This window comes from Miniopterus natalensis, chromosome 7 (genome assembly GCF_054644295.1).
Source record: "Miniopterus natalensis isolate mMinNat1 chromosome 7, mMinNat1.hap1, whole genome shotgun sequence".
Classification (NCBI taxonomy): domain Eukaryota; kingdom Metazoa; phylum Chordata; class Mammalia; order Chiroptera; family Miniopteridae; genus Miniopterus; species Miniopterus natalensis.
In genome coordinates this window covers 35,325,463-35,342,721 of record NC_142087.1, presented here as the reverse complement: position 1 = coordinate 35,342,721, position 17,259 = coordinate 35,325,463, and the positions used below count along the sequence as shown (strand labels likewise).

Genomic DNA, 17,259 nt, shown 5'->3' with positions numbered 1-17,259 from the left:
AAAGGAAGTTCTGGAAACTGAAATGTATTCTATTATAAATAGACAATTCTTAAATTGGTCAAATGAAATAATCCTGATAATGCAACATTAAGCAGTTAACACGTCTTATTTAGACAAAATATGACATCACCTACACACACTGAAATGTACTTTAACAAAACAGGCTAAAAAAAACTAGATGTTTCTTCACGTACAGCAAATCTTACACAGTGATGTAAAGATTGAAAATAAATGTCTCAATTTCCTTCATATTCAAAAGTTACTGCAACCAGGCTCAATGTTAACAAGAAGCACATGCATGTCTGAAGTATACTGAAAATGCACGCACCTTTTCCACCACGATGAGGTCTCCGACGTGTATGTCTGCGCTCTGGACGGGGACTTTCCCTTGAAAAGAAGGGGAAGCACAGTCAGCGCCGAGACAGCAGCAGTTACACTCTCCTGATAAATACTTTGAAACCGCTTCAGGGGAGAGTTTTACACATGTATCTCTACTTACACTTTCAAATAAATATTTCAGATGGAGGCAGTCATGAACAATCACCTTCTCTTAGTTAGCTCCCAAATACAATTAACCACCCTGATAAAAACCGTGTGGGAACGTGGAAGACAATTCCATCCGGAAGGTTTCTCCCAAATCTGCTGTTATTTCAGGTGCGAGTCAAGTTTCCATGATCGGAAACATCACTAAATAAAATAATATGACTGAAACTGAGTCACACTGAGATGTAAGGTTCCCACTCACCCCGTGAACGGCACTGACTGGCACATAACTAGCGAAAAGCAGGGACGGAGAAGGTCAGTGAGAACACACCCTCCACCAGCAGCTTTACACACAGGTCAGGACCAAAGTGTTAGGATGGAAAGTGGTTCTTTTCCACGCATCCTGTGCAGACTCCTAAAGTACTTACCTAATAGCTGGTGTGCTGATCATGTGGAACAGTTGATATACAACAGTTACATGACACACAGTAGACAAAACCTCACAGAGGTGATTAGAAACACCCAGTTCCCTCTCTCCCTGTGTCTCTGGGCCCAGCCTCGGCCCTTTCTCCCTCCATCTCTGTTTCTCACCCCTCTCCCCCCGTCTTGGGGATCTCCTGCCCCCGTCCATCTACTTTTTAGTACCAGCAACAACCTTGTGGGTCTCTTCACATTTTTGTAACTACTGTTTTAATATGGGGAAAGGTACATTTCTTTTACATTCAGTTTATTCTGAAAACTAACAGAACAGAGGTAAGTTCATTCTATCCCTAATCAGTTAAAATGGGTCAATAAATAAATAAATAAATAAAAATAAAATGGGTCAAATGTCATAATGGACTAAAGAAAATGTAACCATATAAACCACATCTAATGAGCAAGACACAGCTATTATCCAATAAGTATGGAAATATATTAATTATGTCCCAATAAACACACATAGATAAGAGTGGGAGATAATTAAGCAACTTTTTAAAGGAACTGATCACATGTGAGCACTGCAGAAGGTGAGCATCAGACTAATAGGCAGATGGCAGGGCACATCTGCGTCATCCGGGTGGCAGCGGCACTGTCCCCCAACTCTCTGGACGCTTTAAGTGGGTGTGGAGGTAGGAGCCGAATTTAACACAGACTATGAAGCAAAGTGGACAGTTAGGAAATAAGCAATGAATGCATTTATTTATAGACATAAATACACTATTTAAAAAGAAATCTATAATCTGAAAACCCCCCACAAAATATTGCTGAGAAAAATGTAAAAGAACTAAATAAAGGGAGAGATATATCTCATCCATGGGTCAGAAGACTTAATATTATTAAGATGTCATTTCTCCCCCAAATTTACCTATAGATTCAATGCAATCCCAATGAAAATCCCAGCAGGCTTTTATGGAAATGGATGCTAAGTCATATAAAAGCCCAAAGGACCTAGACTAGCAAAATCGTGGAAATAGAAACAACGTTGGAGGGCAAACGGTCCCTGATTTGAAGAATCAGTATAAAGCGGTAGTAATCCAAAGAGTATGGGATTAGCATAAAGACAGACAAATAGATCAATGGAGTGAAAGAGAGTCTAGAGATAAACAACACACGAAGGACAACTGATTTTTGACAAAAGTGCATGGTAATGCCGTGAGAAAGAATTACTATTTCCAAAAATGGGGCCAGAAACAACGCGACACCCACATGCACAAGGAGTACTCAGTACACACATTCCTTGTACCGACACAAAAATTTACTCAGCACGGGCACATGTCATGCAAACCAAAAACTGAAAACAGAAGACACAGCAGGACTCCTCTGTGAGCCTGACTAGGTAAAGAGTTCTTACACAGGACATCTCTGTGAGCCTGACGAGGCTGAGAGTCCTTAGACAAGACACCGCAGCACTCATAAAAAATGACGCACTGGACTTCATCAACTAGAACAGCACAGGGGCAAGAAAGCGCAGAGGTGTGAGATGGATGGACTGGTGTCTGAAACTGAGAGGAAGCTGCAAAGACAGGAAGGGATCCTGCCTCCAGGTAAGTGGCCCCCAGGCTATGGAGAAGCAGCCACCACAGAGGAAGCAGAACCCTCGGAGGGGAGCCACTCTCTGTGGAGATGGAGATGAAAGGTGGGTGAGGAAGGAACCCGCATCCCAAGGCGCAGTGAGAAGGGCAAGGGCAGAGTGAGGATGCTCATAGTAACTACAACCCACAAGACAAACGTCTGAGGCTCCAGAAGGTCAGTGATGGTTACAAAGACCAAGGTCACGGAGGCTGGTTCTGGGCACACAGGCCCAGACTGCTCTGGCTGACACCAGCCCTGCGGACGCTGGGCAGGCACATAGGGTTCCGCTTGACGTCACTTGGGCTCACGGCTCTCTTCCCCAGGACATGCTGGGGATAAGAGTGGGCATGAAATAGGCAAAGCCCTACCCTCAAGGAACTTACATTCCAGTCAGATGAAGTACAGCAGAGTGAAATAAAATACACCACCAAGAATGGTAAAAATCACAGCCTAGGAAATAAAAAAAAGAAATACTACAGTCTAGGGAAAGGGTTACAAAGCATCTTGCCAAAAGTAACCAATTTTTACTCTTAAACATTCACTAACAATAACCAAAGATGTTTTTAAAAACAGTCTTTAGCAATAACAAAAAAAACTAAAATGCTCAAATTCAACAGAATCAATTCTTTCTCCTGTTCTATCAGTAAGAAGGTAATTAGCTTTAGGAAGAACACTGAAACAATAATAGACTACAGTGTGGTGAGAAACACTTAAAGATAAAGCAGTGTTATTCACTGGATCAACGCTGCTAGCCAACCACGTCCCCGCTAGTCTCACTAGCTAATACACTGCACACCACCTGCGTAATGACCCTCAGAGTCCAGAGCTGCCCGCAGCGGCTACCCACACAGGCTCTGCCGCCCACCAATGTGCAGAACTAAACGCTGAAGTAAGTATCCATAGCTCTTCACTGCATTCTCCAGATAAATATCTGGTAGGAAACTATATAATTTGAAAAATTTAATGAGTACCTCAAAGTTAACTATTTTATCAACTAAAAGATACAAATAAACATTACATGGTATTAGCAGATAGAGGGCATCCCTCAGTGTCTTGGTCAAGCCCACCCCTGTCTGCCTATGGGAAGTCTGTAGTCTTTGTTTTCTGCAGCTAGACAGGCCTCTTAAATATCCACGAAAGGTCAGGACACAAAACACTGTTAATACACATGGGTCTAATACTCTTGGCGACTGAAGTCAGAAGATGTACGATGCAGCGGTCTCCCTCTCATGGGCCTACGAGTGCACACCACCACCACCACAGTCCTACAACTGTGTGGTCAGCCAGCACCAAGAGGGGCACGAAGCAGCCTTAGTTTGAAACTGTCCGTAGGCCCTGGTTCCTCTAAGCCTTCAATAACCTACACGGTGTGGTGGCCTCCTTCCCAGCGCTCCCGAGTGTTTGAGCCCCGGTGGGAGGAGGAATCAGCAGACGAGACAGCAGGCCTGTTCCAGGCTCCTGCTGAGGGCTCCACGTCGCTGGTCCAATGCAGGAGCAGAAAGAAAATGGCCCAATAACCTTGTGTTTATAGGGTCTCCTATTTCTCAAGAAAATAAGAAAAAAAATGGAAAAGTAACCAGTGGAGAAAGAGGAAAGGGGGGAGGGAGGAGACGTTTCCCAAGCCACCAGAACGTTCTATGAGAAATATTACTTGGAGCTGGCATAGGACCTGGATGTATCAGCGAGGCAGAACAGAAAGCAGAGGGGAGGCCCCAACGAATCTAGGTCTCTCTCAAAGGTCTGAGAAAGGAACGTAATTACTGGTTTTAAAGTAACTAATTTACCATTTGGGAAAAAGTTAGATTCCCTTCCCCATGTAACACCTACTTTAAATGTAAAATTGCAACACTGTTAGAAAATCAAATACCTACATTATATTGGGATTGAAAGAACTGAGGTTAAAATAACAACTACAAACAAAAAGATCAAAAGATTTGCAGCAATAAAAATTATAAATTTATCTACATCTAAAAAATGATTTAAAAAATCAGTCGAAGATAAAAACATTTGCTGTCCTAAATCTCTCTCATGAAGAAACTATAATAAGGTAAAAATGGAAACAGGAAAAGTGAGTAAACTTTTATGAAAGATAAAAAGCGAGTGATGAACGGTTAACAGGTAAGCAGCAACCAGGCAGAGGGCACGTCTCCCGATCAGGCTGGCAAGTAGAGCGTCTATCCCCACAGGCAGGACCCGGGGAGAGGGCGGGGAGGGTGCTGTGCGCAGGCTGTGCCCCCTCGCCGGCAGCACGGTGACAACACCCATCAGGCTGAAAACGTCTCATCTCTTACTGAAGTTCCTTGTTTACTAAACTATTGCACTGACTGAGTGAGCCTCAGGAAGCAGCAGTGCACGCGGAGCTGAGGCCAACGGCTGGCGGCACCACCGGAGGAGCACTGGCGCCACGCACGCGCCCACGCACGCGCCCACGCACGCGCCCACGCGCGCACACACACACACACACACACACACACACACACACACACACACACACAGTATCCTGAAGAGATGAATTCACAGGTCCTCGTAGGGTGGCCTGGGAAACATGCTGGCCACGTGGTAATGGGTGTCTACGTCTACTCCTGCATACACGAACCTAGTCTTGAGTGTACACACTTGGCCCTGAGAACTAAACAAATGAGATAATAAATCTAAAGTGTGTGTTTGTGCCTGACATATATAACAGGCAATAAGTATCACTGTATAGTAAGAATGCAATAATGTGCACTGAATATTCCTGAATAAACACTGGAATGGATTCTTTTCAAATGCTGCTCAGACCAGACAAGAAGGATGCCTTACGTCTACTTCACAACAGGGAGGAGACGAGATGAATGTGTGAGAAGCTGAGTGCGTGCACCAAAGCACCGCTCTGACTACATAAAACAAAACGCCCACAGATGCCTTCCCGATATCCAGGGCTGTATTTCATCTGCGCTGTCAAGAGTGGACGAACGAGAGACGACAGCACATCAATAACGTGCAGGGGCCATCGCCGCTCCTCTGCATACGGATCACGGCAATCAACTCTGATTACTTCCCAGGGCGTCAGCTGCTAAGCGCTTTCTGATGGGGAAATTCAGCTGACACTGGAGCATACTATTAAAAAACTATCTTCAGATATGACTGTCACAAAAGGAAACCCTTCTTGCCAAGTAGAAAACATAGTAACTCATAAAACCAGTTACATTTACGATTCCCTGTCAAAGTGTGTACAATGCACAGACGATATATGAAGGCACTGAAGAGGGGTTTAAACATTTCGTGATTTTTAAAGGAATAATTACAACTCACAAATGAAGTAGGCTTCACTATAAGATGACAGAATTTCAGGAGACATTTTATAATTTATACCTGTAAGAGGAGAGAGGACGACACTGACAAGCAGCAGCAGCACAGTGCTGACGGGATAGCCCAGGCCCAGAGCCACGGGAGCCGAGACCCAGTCAGTGCTCCCAGTGAGTGAGGACTTGCTTGCAAGGAGACTGGACCACGAGAAACACCTACACACGGAAACGCCCTCACACAGTCTCCCCCCCACGATTTACATACGGTTCAAGGACAGCAGGCTTGCTTCTCTCTCTCTCTCATTTGAATACTTGAAAACAAAATAGACAACAAAATGCCAGAACTATTACAAGAAATACCTAAGATATACTGGAAAGCAATTATCACACACACAAAGAACAGAATTAATTCCATTTTAGTAAGTTCCATTTTTAAATGTAATGTTTCATATTAGCTTTAGGTTTAACCTTGGAAAATGCATGGATAGTGGTTGACATGACTCAGCCCTGCTGAGACTTGGTAGCTGATTAAAACAAATACGACCTCTAGCCTGTGCTGCCTGCTAGAAGAGTGCATGAGCTCTTTAAGTAGCACAGTTCAGGATGTATTCATATTTGAATCCCATGAGGTTAGCACAGAGCCTAACACATAGTGAGCACTTAGTAAATATTTGTGGAATTGAATTGTGAACTAGCCAACTGGATAATTACCAAGGCATACAATTTATACATCTCTCCTTAGAAGTAGGAAAAAATATAGCATTGACTCCAAGAATCTGAAAATAGAATGGCCACGCAATTCAAACTCTTTATCAGGAATTTTGCAAAAGCTGCCAACGTGCAGGAGCACCTGTTCCGCGCTCCCCTCCCTACCACTGCCTCCGACACGGTCCACTGGGAGACAGTGAATAATAAATGCAGCCATCAACAGGAGGAGAGAGGAGAAGTAGTGGCAGACATGGAAAACTCGCACATAAGAGCAGCTTCTCAGGCAATAAAACAAAGAGCTAACTAAAGTCCGCCATGTTCACCAAGACCACCTATCAGTCAGAGTAGCCTCTGCTTCCAAACAAAGCACCTTTAAGACATTAGCAGACTTTAAGAAAACAACTAGAGAACATTTCCCAGTGCACTCTACTGGAATGTGCTCAAGAACTCCTAACATAACAAGTTCCAATGTGGCAAATATGACACAATGAACCAATCACACAAGGGAGCAGCCATCAATGCCGTTCAGAGAACAGGTAACTGTGAAATACTGGAAATTAAGGAGCTGAGCAGCAAACATTCTTGACAACAGAATAAATTGCAAACTATGCCCGATAAGCATAGCCCTGTGTTTTTTACATTCTGGACTTTACTTGTCTCACTTGCATTGGGATAACTGGCCAGGAAGCGAGGTGCGCAGGTGAAGGAACACTGAGCTCCACCAAACACCTGACTCAGGGTAGGTTACTCAGCACATGCCTCAGTACATTCAGTGTCCTAAGACCAACTCCATCAGATTCTGAAACACTCATCACCATCGCAGGGAACCCCACGCCCACTCCCCTACTTCCCCAACACTCCTCACCACCGCAGGGACCCTCACACCCACTCCCCTACTTCCCCAGGCACAGCAACCACACCTGCACTCATCTCGATCCCAGCACCCTCTGCACATTCTGTGAATGAAGCCGTACAGTGTGTGGCCGTTTATGTCTAGCTTCTTTCACACAGCATGGTAGCCTCAAGGTTCATGCTGTTATTTCATGTGTCATTTTAATCAAGTGTTGTGGTTTAATAATACTCCAGTGCACGAACATACTACAACTCTGCTCATCCATTCATCTGCTGATGGACACGTGGGCTGTTACCACGTTTGGTGACTGTAAATAGTGCCTCAGTGAACACGGGTGTGTGTGTATTTGCTTGAGTCCCTGTTTCAGTTGTTTATCTGAGAGTACCTTAATTTCTTCCTCATTTATGAATGATAGTTTTACTGGATATAGAATTCTTTTTTTCTTTTTTAAAAATATATCTTTATTGATTTCAGAGAGAAGAAGGGAGAGGGAGAGAGAGAGAGATAGAACCATCAATGATGAGAGAGTCACTGATCGATTGCAGCCCACAACCTGGGCATGTGCCCTGACCGGGAATCGAACCCTGATCGCCTGGATCCTAGGTCGATGCTCAACCGGTGAGCCACACCCGGCTGGGCTGGATGTAGAATTCTTGATGGAGTGTTTTTCCTTTTACTATATTTTTAAAATAGTAAATATCACGGTGTCCCTCCTGCTGATACCTCATCTTCTTACTGGAGACCCCTCCTATGCGACGAGTGGCTGCTCTGTGTCCTCTTGGTTCTTGGGTTTCCACAGTCTGACTACGATGTGTCCCAGAGTGGCTCTCCATAGACTTGCCTTCCCAGAGGATAACTGAACTTCCTGAATCTATAGGTTCATGTCCTTCGTCACGTTCGGGAAGTTAAAGGCTATTATTCTGTCAAATCTCTCTCTGTCCTGTCTCTCTCCTCCGCTCCAAAGATCCCACTATGTACACGTTAGCACACTTGCTGCCACACGTCTAAGACCTATTCACTTTTCTAATTCTTCCTTCTGCTCCTCAGACTGGACACTTCACAGGACCCAGGTTCAAGTTCACAGATAGTTTCTTCTGCAGGCTCTAATCTGCTACTGACATGTGCTGGTGATTTTTTTCTTTTATTGTTCTTTTCAGCTCCAGAATTTTCATTTTGTTTCTTTTTCAATCATCTCTATACTTTTACTGACATTCTGTACTTGTCAATACATCATTCCTTTCCTAATTCAGCTCCTTGAGCACATTTAAGGATTTAGTCGCTGTCTATTAAGTCCTCAGACACAATGTTTCTTCATGTCTTTCGTGAATAGGCCACGCTTTGTTTCTTGGCATATGCTGTAGCTGTATGTTTAGTGACTTTTCCAAACTCATTTTTGTAAAGTGTATTCTCTGTCACATGTGCTCTCTGAAAGAGATTTCCTTGCATGTAAGAGAAGGGAAGGAGGGAAAGGAGGAGAGAGGGGAGGAAAGAGGGGGGGGAGGGGGAGGGATGGGAGGAGGAGGGAGAGAAGAGGGGAGGAAGGAGGGAGAGGGGGAGGGACAGGGAGACGGAGAGTGGGAGGGACAGGGAGAGGGGGAGGGGGAGGAACAGGGAGAGGGGAGGGGAGAGGGGAGGAAGGAGGGAGTCTAGGAAGGAAAGAAGGAAGGCAGGCAGGGACAAAGGGAGGAAGAGAAGGAGGGAGATAGTGAGGAAGGGAGATAGCAAGGGAGGGAGAAGGGAGGCCCTATGCAGTGGAGCTCTGTGCTAAGGACTCCAGCTCTTGACCAGGCTGTTTACAACTCTGCCTCAGGCTGCACCTCTGCCTACACAGAGCCTAGACACTGGCCAGAGGCAAAAGGCCTTCTCAGGTCTCTTTTGTGCCTGTGTCGAGCTCCGGCTTTGAAAGCGGCTTTCAGAATTTCCCAATAAACATGGCACTTGTGAATGCTCTACTTTTCCAAAGAAATTAGATACAATATGCAATCACCTAATACTATTTTCAGTGACAGAATTGAGACATGTTTTCTTTCATTTACGTTCACTCTAAAGTGATGATTACATTGGGCAAATGATGCACTGGATTAAAGGTGTCTTGCTGACCTCTTACTGTGAGCTTGCTGTATAGTTGTGAATTCACCTCCTTGTCTCGCTGAAAACGCCGAAATTCATCCATTGCTTCCCTCATAATAGTAACAGCCAAGACAAATCCCTACAAAACAAAAAGAAATAAGGTAATGGAGAAAACTTGAAAAAAGGAAGGGAAAGTTCTTTTTCACGATCTGGTTTTACCTTCCCCTCAATTTACAGTTGACTCTTGAACAACATGGGTGTGACCTGTGCAGGTCCACTATGCGCAGGTTCTCTCAGTAAACATCTGCTCTGTTTCCCATCTGTGGCTGAGAATCGTGGATGTGGGGGGGGGGGCAACCACATGTATTGTTCTAGTCCATTCTACAGAGGGGACTTGAGCATTCCTGCATTTTGGTATCTGCCAGGGTCCTGGAATCAATCCCTGGTGGATGCCAAGGGACAACTAAGTTTTGGGGACGTCAGAAGTTACGGATTTTCGACTGTGTAGGGACCTAACCCCTGTGTTGTTCAGGGGTCAACTGCATATTATTTCTAAAATATAAAATAAATGAAAACAAAGAAAAAAGACAAAAAGTAACAAAGAAACACTATAAATGGCATATAATACACAGTAACAGATTTATAATTTGTACTATCCGCAAGACAATTTTTAAAATTCACATCATAATATGTACTTCAAGCTACATACCGGAAAATACTTAGTAACCCAAAGTAAAAAACAATCTTCAATAAATCCAATAAATCAGATTTGGAACATTCAAGCATTCAAATACCAAATTAACAAAGACTGACATAAAACTCTTATAATTTCTGCACTTAAACCTTATCTCTGATAGAATGAAAGCATCTCGGAACATAAAACCATTCCGAGGTATGACACGTCTGATCAGCTTCCTCACCCCGTGCGCTGACCTGCAGGGAGCACAGGCAACCAGTGCTCCCTCCCATTTCTCAGGTAAAAGCCTGAAGAGGTTACACTGATGCTACCTAAGTAAAACTTTTATGTACTTATAGTCTATTATGAACTGTTGTCACACTGCTAACATGTGACTAACGTCCATCTTTTTTAAAGGCTACGTTTGTGTTTTCTGACGCCCATTCAAGCCAACCTCCCATGATTGAATAGAGACCCCTTCCTCAGGCTCCACGTTACTGACAAACATGCTTCAGTCTATCTATAAACACGCTGATGGATGAATTTCCACCGAAAGGATAGTCATCTTTTATTCCAGCTTTTTTCTGTACAACCAAAAGGCTAAATTAAGTGGGCCACTGGAGCGTGTTTCTGGCATTTACTGAATTGCACCCCTTTTTATGCAGTCTCCCCAAATGCTGGTGTGGGCTCCAGCCTTGTCCTCGTAGCCCAGCGCTCCCCTCACCTGTAAGCATCGGTCTGGACCTCTGCAGTACAGCCATCACCTCTAAGTAATGTTGCGACTCCTCTCCTGTACTTGCGTCCATCACTCATCACCTAGTGCAGGTCATGCTCTCCAAACATGCCTGGGCTGGACCTCCACCTACAGACACATGGGCCCAGCTCAGACCCTCCTTAGGTCTCACCCATAGCCATCAGTCTCCCACCTCCAGCCTCATTCCCTCAAAACCACCTTTCCCCACGTTACCAGTGTCTTCTACGATACAATCTGGCAAATGTATGGCGAAATCCTCCTCCAGGGATGGTCCCCAGCAATTCACTGCCCCAAACCCTCAATAGCTCCCACTGATCACGCTCCTTTCACTAAAGTATGACCTTCAGAATGGACAGCTCTGGAGCCTCACCACCCTCTCCAGGATGCTTTTCTCTCCAGCACCGGGGACTGTCAGCAGTCTCCTGAAGTCCCTTCCTGTACCTTGGTTGGTCTTTGCCAAGGTACTTCCAGGGGTTGCGAACAGCGCTATTTTGAAACTTATTCTAAAGTCACTCTTGGAATCACTGAGGAGAGAGCTGTAAACAGTTGGGGATGTGGCCCATCTGCAGAGGGAGGTGGGCACAGTGTGCACCATGAATCTGCATGGCCTCCACTGAAGGTAATGGCTGATGAGCAGTTTGACCCCCGTCTAGGCCATTTAGCACACTTAAAAAAAAAGTTTTGTTGAGATATAATTCACATGCCATAAAATTAACCCCTTTTAAAGTATACAATTCATTTTTTCAGTAATTCAGACTTACGCCACCATCACCACCATCTAATTTTAGAGTATTTTCATAACCCCCCGAAAAGGCCCAGTACTCAACATCAGTCCCCCCCACCCCCCTCTGCTCCCAGCCTGGCAACCACTGATCTGCTTCCTGTCTCTACAAATTTGCCTCTTCTGGGTGATATGGTAACTCTGTGTTTAGCATTTTCATGAAATGCCAAACAGGTTTCCAAAGTTGCACCATTGTTCACACACTTATTGGCCACTTGTACATCTTCTTTAGAGAAATGTATATTCAGACCCTACACCCACTTTTTAACTAGGTCCTCTTTTAAATGTTAAGTTTTAAGAGTTCTTTATATTATTTTGGAGACAAAGGCCTTGTCAGATATGATTTACAAACACGATGTCACGAGTATCTTCTTCTGTTCGCTGTACTTTCCCAGCGGGTCCTCTGGTGCATATAGGCTTTCACCTGGATGAAATCCAGTTAACTTCTTCCTTTTGGCACCTGGGCTTTAGTGCCCAAGATCACAAAGACTGAGCTCTAGGTTTCCTTCTGGGAGTCTTCTAGCTTTAGATCTTTCACTTAGGTCTAGGATCCATTCTGAGTTACTCTGCATATGACACGAGGAAGGGGTCCAACTTCAGTCTTTCCATGTAGCTGTCCAGCTGTCCCAGCACCATCTGTTACCACGTGTCTTACCGTGGGACTGTGAGGGCTGATTCTGTTTCCTTTCCGTGCTCCACCCACTCCAATGCACAGACTCGGGGGAAACAGTGGACAGAGGAAGACCTTCGAGTCAGACTGGACCTCAGGGTCCTGATGAAGCACTGTCCTCCACACAGCCTGGCTGGCTGCCCTTAGGTGCTAACGACGTACCAGGAGGACACCGTACACAGAAGACGCAGTTAGGAATCTACTTTCTCCACCTAGAAATCTCTGCCTGGACAGCTCGCGTCCACCTCATTAATTGACAGAAGCATTACAGTCTGCTTTGCTACTTGGATTCCACTAGCTCTGCCTTGAGGAATTACTCTGAAAGCTGAATGATATGAAAGGAATCTTCCTTCTGACTCAGTAGGGTAATGAAGTCACTTTATTCTCAGTTTACTCTTCTATTACATGGGAAAATACAGTGAGATTAGTTCAGAGCTGAAGGCAGTAAATAACACAGTCAAGGGTAATTGAAAAGAAAGATTATTAATTAAGCTAACTGTGTTTTCAGAAACACCCAATGTCAGTCAGAGGGCGCAGGGGAGGTCTGAGGTAACCTGCTCCCTGTAAGACTAGTGGACGTCAGACGTAAGCTTTTATAACCTCTGGCTGTGAGAGGCGTGATGCTTCCCCGGCGGGTTCTTGTCCAGGAGGAACGTGGAAATTGCAACTGCCTCCTGTGACAGGAGCAAGCTTGTGGAAGCCTGGAGCAGGAGAGAAGAGATGGACGACCTTCGTGTGTGTGTGAGACCACAGGCCACCCCAGGCCCTGGACACCAGGCTCTGATCACAGTGCACAGGCAGAGAAAGAGCAAGCACTCAGGAGCTTAGCAAGAAATCCTGTGAAGATGCTGCCTTTGTTCAAAAACTGGAAAAAATAAACTTCACTTTTTCAACGAGACTGAATTCCTGGGACATGTGCACCAGAAATAAAGTACAACTGGAAAGATCGTTACAGCAACGTCCGTACCTGGACACAAGAAACAACTGAAGAGCCTCCTTCCAGGAGGACAGACACACCTGGACCGACGCCCGGTAGAAAGCGAGAGCAGGAACGCTGAACGGGCGCCACCTGTGTCGGCATGCATCGATCTCATGAACCAACATCAAGTTAAAAAAGCATGTTGCAACGAGCACACAGAGTAAGATGAGCTTGATGTAAAATTCTTAAAGCGCGCAAAACAGCACTGCATGCTGCTCAATGATACCAATGTGCCTGTTAACACCATCAAAATACATGCACTCAGCTCAAATTCAGAACAGGCGCTACCTTCCCAGGGAGGAGGCAGGGAAAGACGGGAGGAAAGCTCCCTCTGCTTGGCTCCTGGCTTCAGCACCAGCTTTCAAAGCTGTGGTCTGAGTGAAAGTGTTCTTCCTTCTTCCTGGGCACACGCAGTGTGTACACAGATGGCTCCCTGACCACTCAGGGTGAAATCCAGGTCCCTGGAAGAGGTGAACGCCACCCCTCTCCCCCTCCTTTCCAACCATAGTCCCACATCCACACCCCCCAACAGCCCACAATCTCACTCCCGCAGGGCCAAGCATCCTGCAGCCCTAAGGCCTGTTGCAGCTGCTGCTCCCTCTGCCTGCACCCTCTTCTCCCTGCGCTGTGCACAGTCCACCCACTCTCCTATCTCTCACAGTCAGCGGGCCTGCCTTGCGCCCTACTGAAATAACCCGTCCTTCTCAATCCCTTTACCCTCCTGGTACTTCCTTCCTCACAGCGGGAGGGCCACGACTCAGCATCGGAGATGGGTTTGAGCTGCCACTCTCCCAGCTCTGTCAGGAAGCACTCTGTCTCACTCACTACTGTCCCAACACTGCTTCCATGGGTGCTGGATGTAAACAAACTCACCGCTGGCTGATCAAGGAATGTGTATTTCATTCTATCCATACTTTAACCAGCTTCCCCCCACTTATTCCAATATATATGTACCTTCAATGTTATTAAAAACTTTTCCTAGCATCACTGTTAAAGCTACAGTGGCACAGTATCCCAACATACTCATGGCACACAGCAGAGTTGGAGAGTCCATTGTTAGAATCTGACCCTTTAAATAACTGTTTCATCAAAAATAACCACAGACATTCTTTAGACTTTGTGACCAATCATTATTTCTTTGGGATATATTCCTCAAATAAAGACGTGCATCGATAGGGCCTCAGGTGTTGTTACCAAACTGTACAGCCCAACGTCCCTGCCAGCCTTGCTAATTAGTTCCATGGAAAAGATCTACCCTGTAACTCTGTATTCATGTCACCTACACAGTGACTCATTGCTCCCACCTAGCCAGTCTCTGTGAACAGGATGGTAGCCGGGCGGGGGCTGGCTCGGCCTGTCCCATGAACCGGAATCCACCCGTCTTCCAGTCCCTCTGTGAGGCATGGGCTATGCAGACCAGAGCAGGTAACAAACCCCTGAGCACTCTGCTCAGATTCCAACTCTGAAAGGCAGCAGCATTGTAGTGGGAACCCAAGCCCTACGCTGCTCTATCACTAAAGGAATTCCCTCCCCAAGATTTCCCTGCCCGTTTACGCTGATCGTCTGCACCAAAGGGAGCAAACAAAAGCAGTGAATATTTCAGGTCAAAGTAAGAAAGAAGTTATCCATTTGTTTATATAAGCTGAAAATTAACAAAAACTATCAGCAAATAACATAAAACTATCGAGACAGTGTGTGTCTGAAATGAAAATATCCTTAAGTTATTACTGCCTTTCAAACACCTGTATACACTGAGTTGTCAACCGGAAACTGTCTGCACTCTATTGAGATACTTGAGAATTGTCACTGTCAGCCAAAGGTAAACATGGCCCATCTGTCAAGACGTCACGAGTTACTGAGTGGACCCCACACGTCATTCCCAAGAGCTTGGTGGGCAGAGGAGAGAGCTGGGCGGGGAAGAACCTGCTGTCCCAGGGCAGGTGCATAAGGCCCAGCAGAAGCCCTGCCCCACCGCCAGCTCTGGAACTTCTTTTGCCGACGGCACAGCTGTAGGGCTGCGAAAGATTTAAGCAACAGAATTCTGTAACATCTTTTTTAAATAGTTCAAGGATACACAGCAACACTATCAGGCTTTTAAAAATCTGGTCTAATTTATCTAGTAACCATTTCAACTCTTAAAACTATATTCTAAATATTTAATAATTTAACTTAATTTCAAAAATCTTTTCTTTTACCAGAGGAGCCCAGTAGGTGTAGAGATAGCCTATCTTCAGTGCTGGTACAAACTGGGAGCAGGAGACTACCAGAAAATAGAGATTCAAGAAGAACTTGAACTGTTCATACAAAACCTAAAAAGGAAAGGAAAAATTAGCAATCTCTCCAAGAAGCATCTTTAACATCTCATTAAATAATTAAAGTCAGCACAATACCTAACTGACAGCATTTCCATCAAAGAGTAAACATATGCCCTGGGTCACAGTAAATTTAATAATTCTGACATTAGCTTTCCAATAATTAAATCATATATAATGAAAGGTAAGGTTCCCCCACACTATATTTAAAACAAACTGATGAAAGGACCATTAGAACATTCAACTATGTTAAAAGTGTCCTAGAAAACCCTTTGATCCTCATGGGCTGAGTTCCAGTTTTCCACCCTCCTCCACCTGTGACTCTTCACCCGCAAAACAGAGCAAGTGTGAGTATGAGCAAAGCCTTCCCAGTGCTAGCAAGTCAGCAAACACACATGCGCGTGTGCATCTTGATAATTCAGGAAGGATTATAGTGGAAAAGGCGTGTTGACCTCACATTTATGAAATGGTAAAAAATAAAATATGAATGTGGACATCTGGGTAGCTTTACAAAGACTGAGAGAACAAGCAGAACATACACAGGCATGACTTTCCCCCAAAACTGCCCTAATCTCGTCGAAGTATTTACGTCCCTCAAAGTATAAGAAATGATGAAATATAAAGTTATGGGAATCACAGGCCTGTAGGCCTGTATTCAAGGAGGCAACTGCCTTTGCATTCTTTACAGTCCCCTGGGAGTTGATCGTCCACAATACTTTCAAATATAAATACCCTCATTCAATAAAATTTTGGGAATGAAAATCCTGCAACTTTTTGTTTTTGCTTAATTCAAACAGTATTATCTTTAAGGAAGAAAAAGAAGATCTAGTATATTAACAGGCCTCTACTTACAAATTCTCAAATTAATAGATTTAAACTGAAAATCAAATGGAACAAAACTCATGTTTATGATGAGAATAATGCACATAGCACACTACAATTAAAATAAAACTTATCACAAACTTGCAAATCCAAATCTCCTTGGATGCCATTATTTATGCAACTCAGAAGGTATGGAAATTTTAATAGAACAGACCACAGGTTAAGCACTTACTGTTGACTTAAAGAGTCACAATGGAGTTATCTGCAGCATCACAGTCTTGTGTGTGACTGAAAAATCGGTTATATTGATAACACATTATGTTCATAATCATGTTCAATTGCTGTCTCAAAATGTCTGGAATCATTTCATAAATTGATCCCAGCAGGACAGAAAGCCCCCTTTCTCCTACACAATTTCTTTAAAATCTCAGTTAGCATAAATTATACCTATTAGCAATTCAGAAATTGCCATTCATGCTAAAAATGGAATAGAATTCCTACTGTGCAATTACCAAATGTTTCTAAAATAGCACGTTTTAGATGAAAAGACTAATTTAAGAGACAACCTAAGAAGAAATCACTTGCACAGTAATAGTTGTGCAGGCCATCAACAGGTGCCTTCAGGACAGCGTGGGGCGGGCTGGGTGGCCCGACTGCTGGCAGGTAAGCTGCACTGCTGGCTTCACACCACTGTGATCAACACCCGACTGCTGAGTGAACCTTGTGACCCTTAGGAAAATGTGCACTGCTTGGCCCATCTATGAGCATTTAATAACTTAACCCTAAAGAGAAAACAGTAGCTTCTTTCATTA

General features: G+C 44.5%; 1 protein-coding gene across 2 annotated transcripts in view; it reads right to left on the bottom strand.

The window, feature by feature from the left end:
- Window positions 1-17,259, bottom strand: part of ATP9B (ATPase phospholipid transporting 9B) — a 118,103-nt gene that overhangs the window by 85,347 nt on the left and 15,497 nt on the right. For both annotated transcript variants that reach the window (XM_087818917.1, XM_087818918.1), the window contains exons 4-6: window positions 15,509-15,622; window positions 9,484-9,592; window positions 329-387 (exon numbers count right to left, since the gene is read on the bottom strand). In XM_087818917.1, coding sequence (XP_087675043.1) covers window positions 329-387; window positions 9,484-9,592; window positions 15,509-15,622 — 282 coding nt within the window. The remainder of the gene's footprint in view (window positions 1-328; window positions 388-9,483; window positions 9,593-15,508; window positions 15,623-17,259) is intronic.